Below are 24,765 nucleotides of genomic sequence, written 5' to 3' on the forward strand. Positions count from 1 at the left end.
ATTTATTCTTTTTTTTCTCTTCCATTTAACACATTCTCAATAGAAGTTGTACCAGAGGAGATCGGTGGAAACTATCCTTTGGTTATATTTCTATATTTTCTAACATGTTTATTATAATATTAGGCCTATGTGTTGTTATTTCTAAATTATACAAATATATATATATTTTAAATGTCAGAGAGAATGGAAAACCTTATACGATAACCCTATAATATAACCTTATATATAATGTATATGTGGTGTTTTTGCCCCGCCTGCTCTGCAGTGCGCTCCCCGGGAGGGCGTTTTGCCAGTGGTTCAGCCTTACCGTGACGCTAGAGTCCGGTAGCGGGAGAAGAGGAGTCCGGGGCTGTTTTGGAGCGCTTTAAAACAAAAATAACGTCTGTTAAAGCACGGTAATGTAAATGCTTCCTATAATTTAAATACATATAAACAACAGTCCTATGTTTTTCCGAAGAAATGGTTTGTTTAATTCGCTTGTTCGAAGCTCAAACTAGAGTAAGAGTTATTTTACGATTCCAGAGTCGTCCAACTTTTCGCTTTATTGTTGTTCTCATCCAGACAAGACTATCACCAAAGCGTGTAGGCCTATCTGATCATAAACCGTTTTTTATAAGTTACATATATATTTTATCTGTTTTAGAATCGGTTAAACGATGAACGTTATTATTTTTAAGACCCCGTTTTCTCTCCCTGTAGAAATAACAGTCGTATGTAGTTAGAAACAGATTTTTTTTTATTTGTTATGATTTTTCCTTGTAGCAATGATCACATCAAAATACCATTGATTGAATCACATTGACCACCACTGGAATGACTGACAGGCCATATCTCTGTCTGTAGCCCGAGTCGGTTGAAAGTGCTCTCAAACCGGGCAAGCTACAGGCCTGTCTCCTTGTCGTTCATAAACAATGTAGCTTCGTTCTGCACAAGGCGGGATAGGAGAGTGTCCCTAGGGGGGAGGCAAAGCCAGGATTGCGGTTGCAACATAACACTCTCTCCCCTGACCCTCCACATCTCCATCTCCCAATTAAACCGCTCCATGGCCGTCCGTGCCTGGAGACATTGATTTTTTTCCAGCTGTCTATCCTGCAGATAGAAGCAGGGAAATGTGCTGTATCTTATGCGGTAGTGGATGGAGCATCAGGCAGGCCAGACAGTGAAATGAGAAGGATAGTTTACAGCTAGCCGATTCTTTCAGATCTAGGGCGGGTTAGTTTGAGAGTTAAGCTGCTGTGCTGTCTGTCCAATTCAGACAGAACTGTCTGTCTCTCTCACTCTCTCTGGTGCGCTGCCTGTCTCTCCGTCGTACTGTCTTCTCTTGTTCTCAGGTGTGCTGTCTGTCTCTGTCTCTCTCAGGTGTGCTGCCTGTTGTACTGTCTGCCTCTTGTTCTCAGGTGTGCTGTCTGTCTCTCTGTCTCTCTCAGGTGTGCTGCCTGTCTCTCCGTCGTACTGTCTGTCTCTTGTTCTCAGGTGTGCTGTCTCTCTCTCTCAGGTGTGCTGTAAGGAGTGACCACCTGATCTGGTCCTACGCCTGCCCAACACAACAACACAACTGGCCAACCTAAATCCCTCCATGCATTAACACTCTACAGGCCAGAGGCTAGCTAGGGCACAACAACACGGAGGGTGATCCACTCCACACTACTTAGTGTGCATCTGTGTGTGTGTCTGAGAGGGAGATACTGAGTATCTGTGTGTGAGAGCACCGTCCCCGTGTGTGAGAGAGCGCCGTCCCCGTGTATTAGCGCGCACACCTGTATTTGAGGATATTTTCCCTACGTCGTCATCAAGATGAACGTGACGTCGCTTTTCTCCTTCACCAGCCCAGCGGTGAAGAGGCTGCTGGGATGGAAACAGGGGGATGAAGAGGAGAAGTGGGCGGAGAAGGCTGTGGACGCCCTGGTGAAGAAACTAAAGAAGAGGAAGGGAACGATGGAGGATCTGGAGAAGGCTCTCAGCTGCCCCGGACAACCCAGTGAGTGGTCTAGTGGGAGGAGTGTGTAAGAGAGTGGGGTGTGTGTGTGTGTGTGTCTAAATCCTCTCCCCTCTCCCACCAGGTAAGTGTGTGACCATCCCTCGGTCATTGGACGGTCGTCTCCAGGTATCCCATCGTAAAGGTCTTCCCCACGTCATCTACTGCAGAGTGTGGAGGTGGCCCGACCTACAGTCTCATCACGAACTCAAGGCCTTGGAGTGCTGCCAATTCCCCTTCACAGCCAAACACAAAGATGTCTGTATCAACCCCTACCACTACAAGAGAGTGGACAGTCCTAGTGAGTATACTCTGCCCCCCTAGTGAGGTTACTCTGCCCCCCTAGTGAGGTGACTCTGCCCCCCTAGTGAGGTGACTCTGCCCCCCTAGTGAGGTGACTCTGCCCCCCTAGTGAGGTGACTCTGCCCCCCTAGTGAGGTGACTCTGCCCCCCTAGTGAGGTTACTCTGCCCCTCTAGTGAGGTTACGCTGCCCCCCTAGTGAGGGAAAGTGCCAACTGTAAAGTTTGGTGGAGGAGGAAACTTTATAGTTGCCACTTTTCATTGGGGCTGGTAGCTTCCCCGTGCTCAAACTATGCATTTGGGGCAGGTAGCGTTCTCCTGGCATCCGCCAAACCCATATTAGTCCATCGGACTGCCAGATGGTGAAGCGTGATTCATCAATCCAGACAATGCGTTTCCACTGCTCTAGAGTCCAATGGCGGTGACCTTTACATCACTCCAGCATGGTCTTAGGCTTGTGTTTGGCTGCTTGGCCATGGAAAACCATTTTCATGAAGCTCCCAATGAACAGTTGTTGTGCTGACGTTGCTTCCAGAGGCAGTTTGGAACTCGGTAGTGAGTGTTGCAACCGAGGACAGACAATTTTTATGCTCTACGCGACGGTCCCGTTCTGTGAGCTTGTGTGGCCTACCACTTCGCGGCTGAGCCGTTGTTGCTCCTAAACGTTTCCACTTCACAATAACAGCGCTTACAGTTGACCGTGGCAGCTCTAGCAAGGCAGAAATTTGACGAACTGACTTGTTGGAAAGGTGGCATCCTATGACTGTCATATTGAAAGTCACTGAGCTATTCAGTAAGGCCATTCTACTGCCAATGTTTGTGTATGGAGAATGCATGGCTGTGTGCTCGATTTTATACACATGTCAGCAACGGGTGTGGCTGAAATAGCCAAAGCCACTAATTTGAAGCGGTGTCCACATACTTTTGTGTATATATAGTGTACCACGGCTCAGGGCTGTTCTTACCCACGATGCAACTCAGAGTGCCTGGATACAACCATTAGCTGTGGTATATTGGCCACATACCACAAACCCCTAAGGTGCCTTATTGCTATTATAAATTAGTTACCAACATAATTAGAGCAGTAAAAATAAATGTTTTTGTCATACCCTGTGGTATACAGTCTGAAATACCACCGCTTTCAGCCAATCAGCATTCAGGGCTCGAACAACCCAGTTTATAAAAACAAGTATACTATCTGAAAATGACCTCTACAAGGTTTTAGCTGTATGGAAATAGCGCCAACTTGCCTTATTGATAGGGGACTGACACCTTCCACCTCCCCCTCTCTCTCTCTCTCCTCTCTCTCCCCCCTCCTCAGTGCTGCCCCCTGTCCTGGTCCCTAGGAACAGCGACCTCACAGCGAGGTCGGGGATGCAGCCCCGTTACCATGGCGCCATCGACCAGAATGAGCCTCTCATGCCCCACAATGCCACTTTCCCAGAATCCTTCCCTCCAGGCGGGGGCGGCAACGGAGGGTTGGCGTTCCCTTGTTCCCCTGGCAACAGCTTCCCCAGTTCGCCCGGCAGTGGGTCCAGCAGTATCTCCGCGTTTCCCCACTCCCCACTTAGCTCCGATCCAGACAGCCCCTTCCACGTCCCGGGTAAGACTGGTCCCGAGCTGGCTCACCTCTGGAGCGCTCTCTTTCTTTCTTCCTCTTTCCTTCCTCTCTCTCCCCTCTCTCCTTCCTCTCTCTCCTTCCTCTCTCTCCCCTCTTTCCTTCCTCTCTTTCCTTCCTCTCTTTCCTCCCTCTCTCTCCCTCTTTCCTCCCTCTCTCTCCCCTCTTTCCTCCCTCTCTCTCCCCTCTTTCCTCCCTCTCTCTCCCCTCTTTCCTCCCTCTCTCTCCCCTCTTTCCTCCCTCTCTCTTTCTCCTCTCATCTCTGCAGCTTACCTGGAGCGTCTTACTCTATACAAGCTGTGTTCAATTAGGTTTCTATGCCATAGGTTGTTGTTGGCTAATAAATGGTGTGTTGTAACACAGCTGACACCCCGCCCCCAGCCTACATGCCTCCAGATGATTGTCTGACTCAGGACTGCTCCCAGCCAATGGAAACCAACCTCCTCGCCATGCCAACCGGCCTGGATACCAACAACAGGCCAGGTAACCACAGAAACGCAGTATGCCCATAGACGTTAATATCCTCTCTTCCTGCCTCTCTCTTCTTCTCTCTCCCTCTCTCCTCTTCTCTCTCCATCTCTCCTCTTCTCTCTCCCTCTCTCTTCTTCTCTCTCCCTCTCTCTTCTTCTCTCTCCCTCTCTCTCTCCTTCTCTCTCCCTCTCTCTTCTTCTCTCGCTCCCTCTCTCTCCCTCTCTCTTCTTCTCTCTCCCTCTCTCCTCTTCTCTCTCCTCTTCTCTCTCCTTCCTCCTCTCTCTAGACGTCCAGCCAGTAGCCTACGAGGAACCAAAACACTGGTGTTCTATAGTGTACTATGATCTGAATAACCTCCTCTCTCTCTCTCTCTCTCTAGACGTCCAGCCAGTAGCCTACGAGGAACCTAAACACTGGTGTTCTATAGTGTACTATGAGCTGAATAACCGCGTGGGCGAGGCGTACCTGGCGTCAGACTCCAGTGTTCTGGTCGACGGCTTCACCGACCCGTCCAATAACCGCAACCGCTTCTGCCTCGGCCTGTTGTCTAACGTCAACCGCAACTCGACCATAGAGAACACACGCAGGCACATCGGCAAAGGTGAGACTCAAGGGTTTAGCTTTAGACATTGGTGAGACTGTGGCTGAGTCTGCTATGGCAACAGGGAAGACTTTCCACTAGAATGTTGGAACGTTGGGGGGGGGACTTGCTTCCGTTCAGCCACGAGATTCTATTCCATTCTACTAAGTCCCTAGCCTAGTGATCTTGGGCACTGATGTTTGGGGGCGATTAGACCTCGTTCCAATTCATCCTAAAGGTGTTCTTTTTTTTTTTTTTTGTAAGCTTTTAAATTATATCAAGCTCAATCGTTTTATCTTTTTCCAGTGATGAAGACATCTCTCATGGTGTGGTGGGGTAAATGGTCAACTTTGACCTCCTTTTTTATCTCTTGAGATATTGTACAGTGATAGATAATAGACTAAGCTGTAGCAGCAGTGTGTGTGTGTGTGTGTGTCTGTGTGTGTGTGTGTGTGTGTGTGTGTTGGGGTGGGTGTGCGCGTTGGGGTGGGTGTGTGTGTGTGTGTTGGGGTGGGTGTGTGTGTGTGTGTGTGTGTGTGTGTGTTGGGGTGGGTGTGCGCGTTGGGGTGGGTGTGTGTGTGTGTGTGTTGGGGTGTAAGTACAGTGTCTTCAGAAAGTATTCACACCCCTTGTCTTTTTCCACATGTTGTTGTGTTACAACCTGAATTTAAAATGGACTACATTTATATTTGTTTTTTCACTGGTCTAAACACAACACCCCATAATGTGAAAGTGGAATTATGTTTTTTCACTGGTCTAAACACAATACCCCATAATGTGAAAGTGGAATTATGTTTTTTCGAAATGTTTACATATGAATTAAAAACGAAAAGCTGAAATCTCTTCGAGTCAAAAAGTATTCAAGTCCTTTGTTATGGAAAGGAGCCTAAATAAGTTTAAACATTTGCTTAACAAATCACATAATAAGTTGCATGGACTCAGTCTGTGTGCAATAATAGTCATTCAAACACCATGTTAAACACTATCTCATCTCTGTACCCCACACATATAATTATCTGTAAGGTACCTCAGTCGAGCAGTGAATTTCACAGATTCAAACACAAAGACCAGGGAGGTTTTCCAATGGCTCACAAACAAGGGCACCTATTGGTAGATGGGTATATATATATATATATATATATATACACATATACACACACACATCTTTTTACAATATATATATATATTTGTAAAAAGATGACACTGAATATCCCTTTGAGTATGGTAAAGTTATTCATTACACTTTGGATGGTGTATTAATACACCCAGTCACTACAAAGATACAGGCGTCCTTCCTAACTCAGTTGCCGGAGAGGAAAGAAACCGTTCAGGGATTTCACCATGAAGCCGATAGTGACTTTAAAACAGTTACAGAGTTTAATGGCTGTGATAGGAGAAAACTGAGGATGGATCAACAACATTGTAGTTACTCTACAATACTAACCTAAATGACAGAGTGAAAAGAAGGAAGTCTGTACAGAATAAAAATATTGTCCTGAATACAAAGTGTTATGTTTGGGGAAAATCCAATCCATTATTGAGTACCATTCTTCATATTTTCAAGCATAGTGGTGGCTGTATCATGTTATGGGTATGCTTGTAATCGTTAAGAACTGGGGAGTTTTTCAGGATAAAAAGAAACGGAATACAGCTATAAGCGCAGGCAAAATCCTAGAGGAAAACCTGGTTCAGTCTGCTTTCCACCAGACACTGGGAGATGAATTCACCTTTCAGCAGGACAATAACCTAAAAGACAAGGCCACATCTACACTGGAGTTGAAAACCAAGATGACTGTGGATGTTCCTGAGTGGCTGAGTTACAGCTTTGACATAAATCTGCTTGAAAATCTACGGCAAGACCTGAAAATGGTTGTCTAGCAATGATCAACAACCAATTTGACAGCTTGAAGAATTTTGAAAACAGTAATGGGAATACATTGTACAATCCAGGTGTAGGAAGCTCATTAGAGACTTACCCAGAAAGACTCACAGCTCTTAGAGACTTACCCAGAAAGACTCACAGCTCTTAGAGACTTACCCAGAAAGACTCACAGCTCTTAGAGACTTACCCAGAAAGGCACCGCTGTAATAGCTGCCTAAGATGATTCTAACATGTATTGACTCAGGGGTGTAAATACTTACATTGCTGTGAAAAAGTATTTGTTCCTTTTCTGATTTTCTCTATTTTTTTATACAAAATGTTATCAGCTCTTCAACCAAAACCTGATATTAGATAAAGGGAACCTGACTTTACAAATACCAAAAAGAAAATGGATACTTTTTAATTAACAAAGTTATGCAAAACCCAATTCCCCTGTGTGAAAAAGTAATTTCCTCCTTACACTCAATAACTGGTTGTTCCACCTTTTACCTGCAATGACAGCAACCAAACACTTCCTGTAGGTGTTGATCAGTCTCTCACGTCGCTGTGGAGGAATTCTGACCCACTCTTCCATACAGAACTCCTTTAACTGTGACATCATTTCAAGTTCTGCCACAACACCTCAATTAGGTCTTTGACTAAGGCTTCTATTAAGGCAAGTCGTCCAGGTCCTGAGGCAGCAAAGCATCCCCAAACCATCACACTACCACCACTATGCTTGACCGTTGGTACGAGGTTCTTACTGTGGAATGCAGTGTTTGGTTTTCGCTAACCATAATAGGACCCATCTCGTCTAAAAAGTTGACTCAAGTTTACCTGGAAGCTCCGGGAAGCTCCGGGATGATCATCAAGACTCGGGGAAGAATATGGACGGATGATTCAAAGGTATAACGTTTTGCATAGAAATACCAACGAGATGTATAGCCATGTCCTCGTTCAGCCACGACTCTAAGAAGCATAAACTCAGCAAAAAAAAGAAATGTCCCCTTTTTTAGGATCCTGTCTTTCAAAGATAATTTGTAAAAATACAAATAACTTCACAGATCTTAATTGTAAAGGGTTTAAACACTGTTTCCTATGCTTGTTCAATGAACCATAAACAATTAATCAACATGCACCTGTGGAATGGTCGTTAAGACACTAACAGCTTAGACGGTAGGCAATTAAGGTCACAGTTATGAAAACTTAGAACACTAAAGAGGCCTTTCTACTGACTCTGAAAAACACCAAAAGAAAGATGCCCAGGGTCCCTGCTCATCTGCATGAACGTGCCTTAGGCATGCTGCAAGAAGGCATGATGCAGATGTGGCCAAGGCAATAAATTGCAATGTCCGTACTGTGAGACGCCTAAGACAGCGCTACAGGGAGACAGGACGGATAGCTGATCGTCCTCGCAGTGGCAGACCATGGGTAACAACACCTGCACAGGATCGGTACATCTGAACATCACACCTGCGGGACAGGTACAGGATGGCAACAACAACTGCCCGAGGTACACCAGGAACGCACAATCCCTCCATCAGTGCTCAGACTGTCCGCAATAGGCTGAGAGAGGCTGGACTGAGGGCTTGTAGGCCTGTTGTAAGGCAGGTCCTCACCAGACATCACCGGCAACAACGTCGCCTATGGGCACAAACCCACCGTCGCTGGACCAGACAGGACTGGCAGAAAGTGCTCTTCACTGACGAGTCACGGTTTTGTCTCACCAGGGTTGATGGTCGGATTCTCGTTTATCATCGAAGAAATGAGCGTTACACCGAGGCCTGTACTCTGGAGTGGGATCGATTTGGAGGTGGAGGGTCCATCATGGTCTGGGGTGGTGTGTCACAGCATCATCTGACTGAGCTTGTTGTCATTGCAGGCAATCTCAACGCTGTGCGTTACAGGGAAGACATCCTCCTCCCTCATGTGATACCCTTCCTGCAGGCTCATCCTGACATGACCCTCCAGCATGACAATGCCACCAGTCATACTGCTCGTTCTGTGCGTGATTTCCTGTAAGACAGGAATGTCAGTGTTCTGCCATGGCCAGCGAAGAGCCTGGATCTCAATCCCTTTGAGCACGTCTGGGACCTGTTGGATCGGAGGGTGAGGGCTAGGGCCATTCCCCCCAGAAATGTCCGGGAACTTGCATGTGCCTTGGTGGAAGAGTGGGGTAACATCTCACAGCAAGAACTGGCAAATCTGGTGCAGTCAATGAGAAGGAGATGTACTGCAGTACTTAATGCAGCTGGTGGCCACACCAGATACTGACTGTTACTTTTGATTTTTACCCCCCCCCCCCCTTGTTCAGGTACACATTATTCCATTTCTGTTAGTCACATGCCTGTGGAACTTGTTCAGTTTGTCTCAGTTGTTGAATCTTGTTATGTTCATACAAATATTTACTCATGTTAAGTTTGCTGAAAATAAACGCAGTTGACATTGAGAGGACGTTTTATTTTTTTGATGAGTTTATTATATTACAGTTCTTCAGGTCCCGTTGATAGGATAGTCTCTCTAACAGCGCTCATCTAGGTTGTTTGCCAATAGAAAATGGCAGTCTATTGTAGTCTCGTCAGGGTGCCAGCTCACCTCTTTCACAGCCACTTCCTCTTTGGAGTCCCGGGGATCAGGGCCGGAGTAACGCCCAGAGCTGCCGACTCATTGAAGCAAACATTTTTTGGCAAAAATCAAAGTTAGTGATTTCCTGTTCTGATGTCCAGAGGTTGTTTTTGGTCATAGGAGACATTTATGCATAAAAAAACCCACAAGTTAATAGAATTGGGGAGGAGCCTGTAAGACTTTTTCTCTCCACTGCAGCGCCATCTTTCTCTTTCCCCCTCTCCTCTCCCCAGGTGTCCATCTCTATCTCCCCCTCTGCCCCCCTCCTCTCCCCAGGTGTCCACCTCTTCCCCCCTCCTCTCCCCAGGTGTCCATCTCTCTCTCCCCCTCTTCCTCCCCTCCTCTCCCCAGGTGTACATCTCTCTCTTCCCCCCTCCTCTCCCCAGGTGTCCATCTCTCTCTTCCCCCCCTCCTCTCCCCAGGTGTCCATCTCTCTCTCCCCCCCCTCTCCCCAGGTGTCCATCTCTCTCTCCCCCCCCTCCTCTCCCCAGGTGTCCATCTCTCTCTCCCCCCCCCTCCTCTCCCCAGGTGTCCATCTCTCTCTCCCCCCCCTCCTCTCCCCAGGTGTCCATCTCTCTCTCCCCCCCTCCTCTCCCCAGGTGTCCATCTCTCTCTTCCCCCCCTCCTCTCCCCAGGTGTCCATCTCTCTTCCCCTCTTCCCCCCCTCCTCTCCCCAGGTGTCCATCTCTCTCTTCCCCCCTCCTCTCCCCAGGTGTCCATCTCCCTCTTCCCCTCTTCCCCTCTTCCCCCCCTCCTCTCCCCAGGTGTCCATCTCTACTATGTAGGAGGTGAGTATCTGAGTGACACCAGTATCTTCGTTCAGAGTCCTAACTCCCTCCTCTCCCCAGGCGTCCATCTCTACTATGTAGGAGGTGAGGTGTATGCAGAGTGTCTGAGCGACACCAGTATCTTCGTTCAGAGCCGTAACTGTAACTACCATCATGGTTTCCACCCCACCACGGTGTGTAAGATCCCTAGTGGCTGCAGTCTGAAGATCTTTAACAACCAGGTAGGTAGACAGGTTACACACACAGACACACGCACACACACATACAACGACCGGAAGGTTCCAATTCTACCCCTCTCTATGTCTTTCAGAGGAGAATATTATAGAATTATATACCCCACCGGTCAAAACTTTTAGAACACCTATTCATTCAAGGGTTTTTCTTTATTTTTTACTATTTTCTATTCTTATATTGGCTCAAACGCAATAAGGAAAGAAATTCCACAAATGAACTTTTAACAAGGCACACCTGTTAATTGAAATTCATTCCAGGTGACTACCTCATGCAGCTGGTTGAGAGAATGCCAAGAGTGTGCAAAGATGTCATCAAGGCAAAGGGTGGCTACTTTGAAGAATCTCAAATATAAAATATATTTTTATTTGTTTTACACTTATTTTGGTTACTACATGATTCCATATGTGTTATTTCATAGTTTTGACGTCTTCACTATTATTCTACAATGTAGAAATTTGTAAAAATAAAGAAAAACCCTTGAATGAGTAGGTGTGTTCAAACTTTTGACTGGTACTGTGTATATACTTTATATAGAATAAGGCAGAAGACATGTTTCTGTTGCACAGCCTTGTACAATTGGAAAGTAAAATTATATTCTTCTTCACCAGGAATTTGCCCAGCTACTGGCCCAGTCAGTGAACCATGGCTTTGAGGCTGTTTACGAGCTGACCAAGATGTGTACCATACGGATGAGCTTCGTCAAGGTAAACGTGGGGTCAGGGGAGGGGTTAAGGGTTACAGGTGGGCGATGGGTACCATACGGATGAGCTTCGTCAAGGTAAACGTGGGGTCAGGGGAGGGGTTAAGGGTTACAGGTGGGCGATGGGTACCTTACGGATGAGCTTCGTCAAGGTAAACGTGGGGTCAGGGGGTTGTGGGGTGATTCTTACTAGGTATGGGCATTTGAAATGATTTAACATAAAAATAGACTTCAGGAAAGGCAATGCACTCCACTTGTTTCAGCGCAGATGGGTGGGGGAGGGGCGCAAGAAGAGCAGGGGCCAGTGTGTCTGACACAGGAGGAAGAGAAGCCAAACTGAGCAGGGGCCAGTTATCTGTCATCTGGTACTTCCTGTATATAGCTCCACATTGATCTGGTACTTCCTGTATATAGCTCCATTCTTGTGTATTTTATATTGTTTAACTCGGCATCGTTGGGAAGGGCTCATTAAGCAAGCATTTCACGGTAAAGTCTACACCCGTTGTATTCGGCACGTGACAAATAAAATTAGATTTGAAGGGTCAGGGGAGGGGTTAAGAGTTAACAGGTGGTCTACGAGCTCGTCCCGTTCTCTAGTCTTGCTGTCTCTGAATGCTCAATCCTGCAAGTTTTCAGTAGGGTTGTGTTGTACAGTGTACCATCTTATCGTGTGTTCCTCTTCCTCTCCCAGGGTTGGGGTGCAGAGTACCATCGCCAGGACGTGACCAGCACCCCCTGCTGGATAGAGGTGCACCTGCATGGCCCTCTACAGTGGCTGGACAAAGTCCTCACACAGATGGGCTCTCCCCATAACCCCATCTCCTCCGTGTCCTAACACACACACACACACACACACACACACACACAGCCTCTCGACGTCGGAAGTTATATGGGCTGCGGTGTGTAGCGAGCCAAGACTAGCTAGCTTGTAGCAGCCACAATGTTATTCATCATCCCATATTACAATACCTAAATTGACTGGAGTAGCCTAGAGAAGCTAGCCAGCTATGGATAGCTTGGCTAATTGAGGCCACATGCTACGATTTCTCCCCAACCCCATTCAGATGAGAACATCAGTCTATCTAGTGGTTACTACAACCCCATTCAGATGAGAAAACATCAGTCTATCTAGTGGTTACTCCAACCCCATTCAGATGAGAAAACATCAGCCTATCTGGTGGTTACCCCCCAACCCCATTCAGATGAGAAAACATCAGTCTATCTAGTGCTTACTACGACCCCATTCAGATGAGAAAACATCAGTCTATCTAGTGGTTACTCCAACCCCATTCAGATGAGAAAACATCAGTCTATCTAGTGGTTACTACGACCCCATTCAGATGAGAAAACATCAGTCTATCTAGTGGTTACTCCAACCCCATTCAGATGAGAAAACATCAGTCTATCTAGTGGTTACTCCAACCCCATTCAGATGAGAAAACATCAGTCTATCTAGTGGTTACTACGACCCCATTCAGATGAGAAAACATCAGTCTATCTAGTGGTTACTCCAACCCCATTCAGATGAGAAAACATCAGTCTATCTAGTGGTTACTACGACCCCATTCAGATGAGAAAACATCAGTCTATCTAGTGGTTACTACGACCCCATTCAGATGAGAAAACATCAGTCTATCTAGTGGTTACTACGACCCCATTCAGATGAGAAAACATCAGTCTATCTAGTGGTTACTACGACCCCATTCAGATGAGAAAACATCAGTCTATCTAGTGGTTACTACGACCCCATTCAGATGAGAAAACATCAGTCTATCTAGTGGTTACTACGACCCCATTCAGATGAGAAAACATCAGTCTATCTAGTGGTTACTACGACCCCATTCAGATGAGAAAACATCAGTCTATCTGGTTTTTACTCCAACCCCATTTTGCCAACTTTGAGTTCCCATATGTTATTCCATCTTGCATTAGTGAACTCACTCCACTTGCGTCACACTGAGCCTCTTTGATTGGCCAACAGAGAGATATATATATATATATAAACAACAAGCTACACAGTAAAGGCTACCGGTCTTTTTATGGGACCACGTCATAAAAACTACCTTGAAATGTTTGTTTTATTACATGAATTATCTGAAATTTCATGGTATATCCTTGTATGTAATAATGTCACATGGATAATTTCATTTACCATGACCAAGCTGGACAATCAGGACTGAGAGATTATCTGGCCTCAATCGGGACCGAGACATCATCTGTGATCGGCTAGCTCTGCCTGGACTCAATCGGGACCGAGACATCTGTGATCGGCTAGCTCTGCCTGGACTCAATCGGGACCGAGACATCTGTGATCGGCTAGCTCTGCCTGGCCTCAATCGGGACCGAGACATCTGTGATCGGCTAGCTCTGCCTGGCCTCAATCGGGACCGAGACATCATCTGTGATCGGCTAGCTCTGCCTGGCCTCAATCGGGACCGAGACATCTGTGATCGGCTAGCTCTGCCTGGCCTCAATCGGGACCGAGACATCATCTGTGATCGGCTAGCTCTGCCTGGCCTCAATCGGGACCGAGACATCATCTGTGATCGGCTAGCTCTGCCTGGCCTCAATCGGGACCGAGACATCATCTGTGATCGGCTAGCTCTGCCTGGCTTCAATCGGGACCGAGACATCATCTGTGATCGGCTAGCTCTGCCTGGCCTCAATCGGGACCGAGACATCATCCGTGATCGGCTAGCTCTGCCTGGCCTCAATCGGGACCGAGACATCATCCGTGATCGGCTAGCACTGCCTGGCCTCAATCGGGACCGAGACATCATCCGTGATCGGCTAGCACTACCTGGCCAGGCCAGCACAATCGTGGAATCTTTTCTCAATTGGATTTTCTCAACTCCTACGTCCTCTCGCCTCCTTTGTAAAAGGTCAAAGGGTAATCAAGAGGCGTCGAGGAGAGGGAACATGGGACGAAAATGCGCTTGTATGAAATGAGACTCCTAGTCCACTCGCATGTCATCAGGAAAATGACTTGGATCCCCAATTAAAATATGTAAAGTGATCAGAACAGATGATGTTAGTTGTGCAGTAAATGTTGTAGATTAAAATTATAAGTAGTATATATGTTTTTAAACAGATGCATGTTTTTCTCCTGTGAGGGGGGGCGTGGTTGATTTCAAAACTCTCTTCTGTGAAGGACTTAGTTAGGACACACATGACTATCCTCGATGAGGGGAGGACAGTCTTCAGTTCGCCTGCTAACGAATTGACGACATCTCCTTGACTACCTATTGGTTTCTGGGTCACGGAGGAGAGAGGGTGGAGGATGGACTTTAGCCCGAATGAGAAGAGGCCGTTACCGGCGCTCAGACAGACTAATCCTCACTAGAAAAGACCCTTATCAGTGCATTTGCCTTACCCACCTTTATATTGAGGTTGTGTCCCAAATGGAATACTGTTCCCATTTATAGTGCACTACTTTAACCCCATGGGCCCTATGGGCCCTAACCCTATGGGCCCTAACCCTATGGACCCATGGACCCTAACCCCATGGGCCCTAACCCTATGGACCCTAACCCCATGGACCCTAACCCTATGGACCCTAACCCTATGGACCCTAACCCTATGGACCCATGGGCCCTAACCCTATGGACCCTAACCCCATGGACCCTAACCCCATGGGCCCTAACCCTATGGACCCTAACCCCATGGACCCTAACCCTATGGACCCTAACCCTATGGACCCATGGGCCCTAACCCTATGGACCCATGGGCCCTAACCCTATGGGCCCTAACCCTATGGACCCATGGGCCCTAACCCTATGGACCCATGGGCCCTAACCCTATGGGCCCTAACCCTATGGGCCCTAACCCTATGGGCCCTAACCCTATGGGCCCTAACCCCATGGGCCCTAACCCCATGGGCCCTAACCCCATGGGCCCTAACCCCATGGGCCCTAACCCCATGGACCCTAACCCTATGGACCCATGGGCCCTAACCCTATGGGCCCTAACCCTATGGACCCTAACCCCATGGACCCTAACCCTATGGACCCATGGGCCCTAACCCTATGGACCCTAACCCTATGGACCCATGGGCCCTAACCCTATGGGCCCTAACCCTATGGGCCCTAACCCTATGGACCCATGGGCCCTAACCCTATGGACCCTAACCCTATGGACCCTAACCCTATGGACCCATGGGCCCTAACCCTATGGACCCTAACCCTATGGACCCTAACCCTATGGACCCATGGGCCCTAACCCTATGGACCCTAACCCTATGGACCCATGGGCCCTAACCCCATGGGCCCTAACCCTATGGACCCATGGGCCCTAACCCCATGGGCCCTAACCCTATGGACCCATGGGCCCTAACCCCATGGACCCATGGGCCCTAACCCTATGGACCCATGGGCCCTAACCCTATGGACCCATGGGCCCTAACCCTATGGACCCATGGACCCTAACCCTATGGACCCATGGGCCCTAACCCTATGGACCCTAACCCTATGGACCCATGGGCCCTAACCCTATGGACCCATGGGCCCTAACCCCATGGGCCCTAACCCTATGGACCCATGGGCCCTAACCCCATGGGCCCTAACCCTATGGACCCATGGGCCCTAACCCCATGGGCCCTAACCCTATGGACCCATGGGCCCTAACCCTATGGACCCATGGGCCCTAACCCTATGGACCCCATGGGCCCTAACCCCATGAGCCCTAACCCTATGGACCCTAACCCCATGGGCCCTAACCCCATGGACCCTAACCCTATGGACCCATGGGCCCTAACCCTATGGACCCATGGGCCCTAACCCTATGGACCCATGGGCCCTAACCCCATGGGCCCTAACCCTATGGACCCATGGGCCCTAACCCTATGGACCCTAACCCTATGGACCCATGGGCCCTAACCCCATGGACCCTAACCCTATGGACCCATGGGCCCTAACACCATGGGCCCTAACCCCATGGGCCCTAACCCCATGGGCCCTAACCCCATGGACCCTAACCCTATGGACCCATGGGCCCTAACACCATGGACCCATGGACCCTAACCCTATGGACCCTAACCCCATAACCCCATGGGCCCTAACCCTATGGACCCTAACCCCATGGACCCTAACCCCATGGACCCTAACCCCATGGACCCTAACCCTATGGACCCATGGGCCCTAACCCCATGGGCCCTAACCCCATGGACCCTAACCCTATGGACCCTAACCCTATGGACCCATGGGCCCTAACCCCATGGACCCTAACCCTATGGACCCTAACCCCATGGACCCTAACCCTATGGGCCCTAACCCCATGGGCCCTAACCCTATGGACCCTAACCCTATGGGCCCTAACCCTATGGACCCATGGGCCCTAACCCTATGGGCCCTAACCCTATGGACCCTAACCCCATGGACCCTAACCCTATGGACCCATGGGCCCTAACCCTATGGACCCATGGGCCCTAACCCCATGGGCCCTAACCCTATGGACCCTAACCCCATGGACCCTAACCCTATGGACCCTAACCCTATGGACCCTAACCCTATGGACCCATGGGCCCTAACCCTATGGACCCTAACCCCATGGACCCTAACCCTATGGGCCCTAACCCTATGGGCCCTAACCCTATGGACCCTAACCCCATGGGCCCTAACCCCATGGACCCTGGTCAATAGTAGTGGACTATAAATGTAAGAAGAGTGTGATTTGGTTGTTGTGTCACTACAGTAGTATATGTTTGTATCCCAAATGGACCCCTATTCCCTAATATAGTGCAGTATCTTGGACCAGGGTAAGGCACTATGTAGGAAATAGGGGGACATATTAGAAGGTGATTGAGAAACTTTGACGTAAAACAAATAAAAATGTTTTTATGTATTAATATGTATCTGTATGTTTTTATGCGTCAGCTACTAGTCAATGTATATCCCAAATGGCACCCTATTCCCTACATAGTGCACTACTATAGACCAGGACTCTGTATAGGAAATAGGCTGCCGTTACAGACAGACGTGATGTGCTGTTCGTTCCATAAACACCTGAAGTTTTATTTTAGTTTTTATTGGTGTACCTAAAATGAGGGTCGCATTCATTAGAACACACTGTAGCGAAACGTTTTGATACAGAAAATGAAAGCGAGCGTTTCTTATTGAATTGGATATGTTTTGGACTTGTGGTGTTTTCTTCCTGCCTAGTGAATAAAGAGAAGACTGTCTCTACTGCCAGGATCACTGTGTACTGTGTGGTGATAACACTAATGGACAGTTTAACTACCAACACTTGGTTCAAAGTACATCTTTTGTCCAGTCTTTTGAATCCCTATGGAAGCCAGTCCAAGTAACACCCACCCATCCACACACACCCTGTTTTAACTGGCACAGCACGTCTGCTCGCTAAATTAACTCATTTCATTGTTTGATACCTTTCTACTTTTTAAATACCGTCCTGTTGTCCCCTATACCTCCCCTGCTGTCCTCTACCCACCGTCCTGTTGTCCCCTCTACCCCCCCTGCTGTCCTCTACCCACCGTCCTGTTGTCCCCTCTACCTCCCCTGCTGTCCTCTACCCACCGTCCTGTTGTCCCCTATACCCCCCCTGCTGTCCTCTACCCACCGTCCTGTTGTCCCCTATACCTCCCTCTACCCACCGTCCTGTTGTCCCCTATACCTCCCTCTACCCACCGTCCTGTTGTCCCCTATACCTCCCTCTACCCACCGTCCTGTTGTCCCCTATACCTCCCTCTACCCACCGTCCTGTTGTCCCCTATACCTCCCCTGCCTCCTTCTACCCACCGTCCTGTTGTCCCCTATACCTCCCCTGCTGTCCTCTACCCACCGTCCTGTTGTCCCCTATACCTCCCCTGCCTCCCTCTACCCACCGTCCTGTTGTCCCCTATACCTCCCTCTACCCACCGTCCTGTTGTCCCCTATACCTCCCTCTACCCACCGTCCTGTTGTCCCCTATACCTCCCTCTACCCACCGTCCTGTTGTCCTCTATACCTCCCCTGCCTCCTTCTACCCACCGTCCTGTTGTCCCCTATACCTCCCCTGCTGTCCTCTACCCACCGTCCTGTTGTCCCCTATACCTCCCCTGCTGTCCTCTACCCACCGTCCTGTTGTCCCCTATGCCTCCCCTGCTGTCCTCTACCCACCGTCCTGTTGTCCCCTATACCTCCCTCTACCCACCGTCCTGTTGTCCCCTATACCTCCCTCTACCCACCGTCCTGTTGTCCCCTATAGCTCCCTCTACCCACCGTCCTGTTGTCCCCTATACCTCCCTCTACCCACCGTCCTGTTGTCCCCTGCCTCCCTCTACCCACCGTCCTGTTGTCCCCTATACCTCCCCTGCTGTCCTCTACCCACCGTCCTGTTGTCCCCTATACCTCCCTCTACCGCCTGTCCTGTTGTCCCCTATACCTCCCCTGCCTCCCTCTACCCACCGTCTTGTTGTCCCCTATACCTCCCTCTACCCACCGTCCTGTTGTCCCCTATACCTCCCCTGCCTCCTTCTACCCACCGTCCTGTTGTCCCCTATACCTCCCCTGCTGTCCTCTACCCACCGTCCTGTTGTCCCCTATACCTCCCCTGCCTCCCTCTACCCACCGTCCTGTTGTCCCCTATACCTCCCTCTACCCACCGTCCTGTTGTCCCCTATACCTCCCCTGCCTCCCTCTACCGCCCGTCCTGTTGTCCTCTATACCTCCCCTGCCTCCTTCTACCCACCGTCCTGTTGTCCCCTATACCTCCCCTGCCTCCCTCTACCCACCGTCCTGTTGTCCCCTATACCTCCCCTGCCTCCCTCTACCCACCGTCCTGTTGTCCCCTATACCTCCCTCTACCCACCGTCCTGTTGTCCCCTATACCTCCCTCTACCCACCGTCCTGTTGTCCCCTATACCTCCCCTGCTGTCCTCTACCCACCCGTCCTGTTGTCCTCTACCTCCCCTGCCTCCCTCTACCCACAGTCCTGTTGTCCCCTATACCTCCCTCTACCCACCGTCCTGTTGTCCCCTATACCTCCCCTGCCTCCCTCTACCGCCCGTCCTGTTGTCCCCTATACCTCCCTCTACCCACCGTCCTGTTGTCCTCTATACCTCCCCTGCCTCCCTCTACCGCCCGTCCTGTTGTCCCCTATACCTCCCTCTACCCACCGTCCTGTTGTCCCCTATACCTCCCTCTACCCACCGTCCTGTTGTCCCCTATACCTCCCTCTACCCACCGTCCTGTTGTCCCCTATACCTCCCTCTACCCACCGTCCTGTTGTCCCTTATACCTCCCCTGCCTCCTTCTACCCACCGTCCTGTTGTCCCCTATACCTCCCTCTACCCACCGTCCTGTTGTCCCCTATACCTCCCTCTACCCACCGTCCTGTTGTCCCCTATACCTCCCCTGCCTCCTTCTACCCACCGTCCTGTTGTCCCCTATACCTCCCTCTACCCACCGTCCTGTTGTCCCCTATACCTCCCTCTACCGCCCGTCCTGTTGTCCCCTATACCTCCCCTGCCTCCCTCTACCCACCGTCCTGTTGTCCCCTATACCTCCCCTGCCTCCCTCTACCCACCGTCCTGTTGTCCCCTATACCTCCCCTGCCTCCTTCTACCCACCGTCCTGTTGTCCCCTATACCTCCCTCTACCCACCGTCCTGTTGTCCCCTATACCTCCCTCTACCGCCCGTCCTGTTGTCCCCTATACCTCCCCTGCCTCCCTCTACCCACCGTCCTGTTGTCCCCTATACCTCCCTCTACCCACTGTCCTGTTGTCCCCTATACCTCCCCTGCCTCCCTCTACCCACCGTCCTGTTGTCCCCTATACCTCCCTCTACCCACCGTCCTGTTGTCCCCTATATCTCCCCTGCCTCCCTCTACCCACCGTCCTGTTGTCGCTGGGTCTGTCCCATTCCCTACATAGTGCACTACTTTTAACCAGGGCCCACAAAGGAAGTGCACTATGTAGGGAATTAGGGTGCCATTTGGTTGGGATACAGGCATGTTCTCTGGGTATTCCATGGATTAGAAAATATTCAATAAAACAGTTTTACATTTTTCTTCCGGTAACTGACTTTGATATCACTTAAGCCATTTTATTTATTTAATACTCAACACATTTTTTAAATATTTGTTTTCTTTCACCAAGTAGTGACGTATATGCAAGTGGAGCTCTGGTTAGCCGGTGTGTCCTTGTAGATCACGTGTCTTGTCTTGAAGGAAGGGAATATGTCCTCAGAATTGCTTTGACGGGGTCTTGTTACGTAGGTTACCTGTTGCTGCGTAATCGTTGTCCGTTGGTTGCCTAGCAGCTGACCTAACCTAACGAGATCCCCTACATACTGGTCTCCACGAGAAGAAAAACTTGTTCAACCAGTTCAGTAAATGTGGAGGAGGAGTTAAGATATATATTTATAAATAACTCCAAGGTATACTGGACAAAAAAAATATAAACACAACATGTAAAGTGTTGGTCCCATTTTTCATGAGCTGAAATAAAAAATTGCAGAAATGTTCCATACGCACAAAAAGCTTATTTCTCAAAAATGTTTGTGCACAAATGTGTTTTACATCTCTGTTAGTGAGCATTTCTCCTTTGCCAAGATAATCCATCCACCTGACAGGTGTGGCCTATCAAGAAGCTTGATGATTACACAGGTGCACCTTGTGCTGGGGACAATAAAAGGTCACTCTGAAATGTGAATTCTTGTCACAACACAATGCCACAGATGTCTCAAGTTTTGAGGGAGTGTGCAGTTGGCATGCTGACCCCAGGAATGACCACCAGAGCTGTTGCCAGAGAATTTAATGTTAATTTCTCTACCATAAGCCGCCTCCAACATTGTTTTAGAGAATTTGTCAGTACGTCCAACCGGCCTCACAACCACATGTAACCACGCCAACCCAGGACCTCCACATCCGGCTTCTTCACCTGCGGGTTCTTCTGAGACCAGCTACCTGGACAGCTGATGAAACTGTGGGTTTTGCACAACCGAAGAATTTCTGCACAAACTGTCAGAAACCGTCTCATGGAAGCTCATCTGCGTGCTCGTCATCCTCACCAGGGTCTTGACCGGACTACAGTTCGGCGTCGTAACTGACTTCAGTGGGTAAATGCTCACCTTCGATGGTCACTGGCACGCTGGAGAAGTGTTCTCTTCACAGATGAATCCCGGTTTCAACAGTACCGGGCAGATGGCAGACCGTGTGTATGGCGTTGTGTGGGCGAGTGGTTTGCTGATGTCAACATTGTGAACAGAGTGCCCCATGGTGGTGGTGGGGTTATAGTATGGGGAAGGCATAAGCTACAGACAATGAACACAATTGCATTTTATTGATGCCAGTTTGAATGCACAGAGATACCGTGACGAGATCCTGAGGTCCATTGTCGTGCCATTCATCCATCACTTCATGTTTCAGCATGATAATGCTTGATAATGATAATGTTAGTTCCTGTGTCTTGACACCCTGAACCTGTTAGTTCCTGTGCCTTGATTGACACCATGATATAAAGTCCTGAGGTCGAGACAATAAGAAGACACAGTGGCAGAATAAATTCAACAACACTTTTTGTTTCATCACAAAACCGGAGAGCAACATCTGTCCGGTTAAATCCGCAAAACATATTACATGTAACAGACAGTTACATGACCTACAGCATGGGGTCAAGAAAGGTCATGTGGGGGGGGTGGGGTTGGGTGGGGGGGTGGGGTTGGGTGGGGGGGTGGGGGGGTGGGGGCCTGGCTTCCCTTGTAATCCATGAATACACGCCGCTGGAGAAGAGCCCGACGACGTGATCTGCTAAGACCTCGGATGAACTGACTTGGGAGTCGCATCAGACCCTGTTCCACTACCTGGGAGACATCGTCCTCATCCTACTAGAAGGTCCAACCACAGTAACCAACAGCGAAAACACAGGCGGAAGACAGAAGCAGTAACCTAGGATAAGAATGTGCCTTGGCTTGCTGACTGCACCGGCCTATCATACAGTGTGTATCAAGTGAGACAAACGTTGCAATTAAACAAATTATTTTTTTTTTTTTTTTAATGATACATTATTTGTAGACATTGAGAGCTGGCTGGCAACAGTTGCCTTTTTCCAAACAGCAAACCCTGTTTAGCCTTTATAAGGATAATGAAATACTGTATAAAAACATTTAGACAAACCAAACATTCTGACCGGATGCCAAAAGAAAAATGAGGAAGTATATTCATATACATTATAGTATATTCTAGTCTACGGTGTCATTATACAAAAACACAACAGAATCTATAAGCCAATCAAAAGCCAGTAGAATTTGGATATACCAACAGACAAGCAGACATTTTATACGTGTCATAAAAGGATACGTCCCAAAATGGCACCCTATTCCCTATGTAGTGCACTACTTTGGACCAGCGCCCTATGGGCCTTGGTGAAAGTAGTGCACTACTTTGGACCAGCGCCCTATGGGCCTTGGTGAAAGTAGTGCACTACTTTGGACCAGCGCCCTATGGGCCTTGGTGAAAGTAGTGCACTACATAGGGAATAGGGTGCCATTTTGGGAATGCCTATAAAAATCACAATAATGTTTGCGAAGCGTAGAGGAAGTTGTTATATGTAACTCTAGTGCAGAGGTGCCTTATTGATTATGTTCAGTCATATATATATATATATACACACACAATATTAGACCTTGTTGTTTTAGTTTTGACATCCTGCATTTAGTTCAGTCTTTATCGTCCTGAGGACATATTACATTAGCCCTGTATGACTGTTAGGAGAGGAGGAGGAGAGAGGTGGGAGGAGAAGAGGCAGGTAGAGAGGAGGAGAGAGGGAGAGAGGAGGAGGGAGGTAGAGAGGAGGAGAGAGGGAGAGAGGAGGAGGGAGGTAGAGAGGAGGAGGGAGGTAGAGAGGAGGAGAGAGGTAGAGAGGAGGAGGGAGGTAGAGAGGAGGAGGGAGGTAGAGAGGAGGAGGGAGGTAGAGGGGAGGAGGGAGGTAGAGAGGAGGAGAGAGGTAGAGAGGAGGAGAGAGGTGGGAGGAGAAGAGGCAGGTAGAGAGGAGGAGGGAGGTAGAGGGGAGGAGAGAGGTAGAGAGGAGGAGAGAGGTAGAGAGGAGGAGAGAGGTGGGAGGAGAAGAGGCAGGTAGAGAGGAGGAGGGAGGTAGAGGGGAGGAGGGAGGTAGAGAGGAGGAGGGCGGGTAGAGAGGAGGAGGGAGGTAGAGAGGAGGAGAGAGGTGGGAGGAGAAGAGGCAGGTAGAGGGGAGGAGGGAGGTAGAGAGGAGGAGGGCGGTAGAGAGGAGGAGGGAGGTAGAGAGGAGGAGGGAGGTAGAGAGGAGGAGGGAGGTAGAGGGGAGGAGGGAGGTAGAGAGGAGGAGGGCGGTAGAGAGGAGGAGGGAGGTAGAGAGGAGGAGGGAGGTAGAGAGGAGGAGGGAGGTAGAGGAGGAGGGAGGTAGAGAGGAGAAGAGAGGTAGAGGGGAGGAGGGAGGTGGGAGGAGGAGGGAGGTAGAGAGGAGGAGAGAGGTAGAGAGGAGGAGAGAGGTAGAGAGGAGGAGAGGCAGGTAGAGAGGAGGAGGGAGGTAGAGAGAAGAGGCAGGTAGAGGAGGAGGGAGGTAGAGAGGAGGAGGGAGGTAGAGGGGAGGAGGGAGGGAGAGAGGAGGAGGGAGGGAGAGGGGAGGAGGGAGGTAGAGGGGAGGAGGGAGGGAGAGAGGAGGAGACAGGTAGAGAGGAGGAGGGAGGGAGAGGGGAGGAGGGAGGGAGAGAGGAGGAGACAGGTAGAGAGGAGGAGGGAGGGAGAGAGGAGGAGGGAGGGAGAGAGGAGGAGGGAGGTAGAGAGGAGAAGAGGCAGGTAGAGAGGAGGAGGGAGGTAGAGAGGAGGAGGGAGGTAGAGGAGGAGGGAGGTAGAGGGGAGGAGAGAGGTGGGAGGAGAAAAGGGGTAGAGGAGGAGGGAGGTAGAGAGGAGGGAGGTTGGAGGAGGGAGGTTGATTAGGTTGGCTCTGTCAGACCTAGGTAGGCCAGGAAAGAGAGTTTGGGTGAAGGAGAAGAAGAGCGGGAGGGAGAGGAGGGTCTGGGGCTAGAGAGGGGTCTGAGGGAGAGCAGGGTGGTGAGGGGGACGAGAGGAGAAAGGTCTGACCCCCTAAACCAGGAAGAGAGAGAAGAGGAGGAGAGGGGATTCAGGGCCGACCGGTGCATATGCTGTCCTGTATGTGTGTGTCCGTGTGAGGGTGTGTGTGTGTGTCCGTGTGAGGGTGTGTGTTCGGGGTGTTTGAGTCGGCAGTGCAGACGGAGGCTGTCTCGGCGTTTGGCGCTGTAAGGGCAGAGGTCGCAGGTGAAAGGTCGCTCCCCCGTGTGCACACGGACGTGTTCTATCAGCTTATTGGCTGTTCGGGCCAGGTGGCCACACCTCTCGCAGCGGTACTGGTTGCCCTGACGATGACACCTGACGTGGGCCTGGAGCTCCGGTTGCCCCGGAAACGACCTTTGGCAGATGCGGCAGCGGTGCTGATCCGTCGTTGAGTGCGACGAGCGCATGTGTGTTACCATGGAGACAGGCCGACTGGTGGAGAACGAACAGAGAGGGCACCTGGAGTTCAAAAAACAAGGTAAGAGAACACACATTAACACACACACACACACAAGCAGTCACAGTTTGTATAGATAAACTGCAGAGGGAGGGAGAGAGGTTAGAGAG

General features: G+C 49.7%; 1 protein-coding gene across 3 annotated transcripts; it reads left to right on the forward strand.

Annotated features, from left to right (window-relative positions):
- Window positions 1-257: 257 nt before the first annotated feature.
- LOC115194736 (mothers against decapentaplegic homolog 1) lies at window positions 258-14,151 on the forward strand. Of its 3 annotated transcripts, XM_029754644.1 has the most exons (10): window positions 260-395; window positions 1,496-1,978; window positions 2,061-2,276; window positions 3,598-3,879; window positions 4,258-4,377; window positions 4,652-4,674; window positions 4,768-4,966; window positions 10,280-10,440; window positions 11,062-11,157; window positions 11,845-14,151. In XM_029754644.1, the coding sequence occupies exons 2-10, from the start codon at window positions 1,795-1,797 to the stop codon at window positions 11,986-11,988; spliced, it is 1,425 nt and encodes a 474-aa protein (XP_029610504.1). In that variant the 5' UTR covers window positions 260-395; window positions 1,496-1,794; the 3' UTR covers window positions 11,989-14,151. The 3 variants fall into 3 exon arrangements, with proteins under 3 accessions (XP_029610505.1, XP_029610504.1, XP_029610503.1); XM_029754645.1 differs by lacking the exon at window positions 4,652-4,674 and having other exon boundaries at window positions 258-395; window positions 4,276-4,377; window positions 4,745-4,966; XM_029754643.1 differs by lacking the exon at window positions 4,652-4,674 and having other exon boundaries at window positions 261-395; window positions 4,745-4,966.
- Window positions 14,152-24,765: the final 10,614 nt, after the last annotated feature.

Source organism: Salmo trutta, chromosome 5 (genome assembly GCF_901001165.1).
Source record: "Salmo trutta chromosome 5, fSalTru1.1, whole genome shotgun sequence".
NCBI lineage: Eukaryota > Metazoa > Chordata > Actinopteri > Salmoniformes > Salmonidae > Salmo > Salmo trutta.

Excerpts from the sequence above, each read along its gene's own strand:
- LOC115194736 (XM_029754644.1), top strand. The coding sequence starts at position 1,795 with ATGAACGTGACGTCGCTTTTCTCCTTCACCAGCCCAGCGGTGAAGAGG. Across the intron at positions 1,979-2,060 it reads CAGCTGCCCCGGACAACCCA|GTAAGTGTGTGACCATCCCT; the intron begins GTGAGTGGTCTA and ends CTCTCCCACCAG. Across the intron at positions 4,675-4,767 it reads TCCAGCCAGTAGCCTACGAG|GAACCTAAACACTGGTGTTC; the intron begins GAACCAAAACAC and ends GTAGCCTACGAG.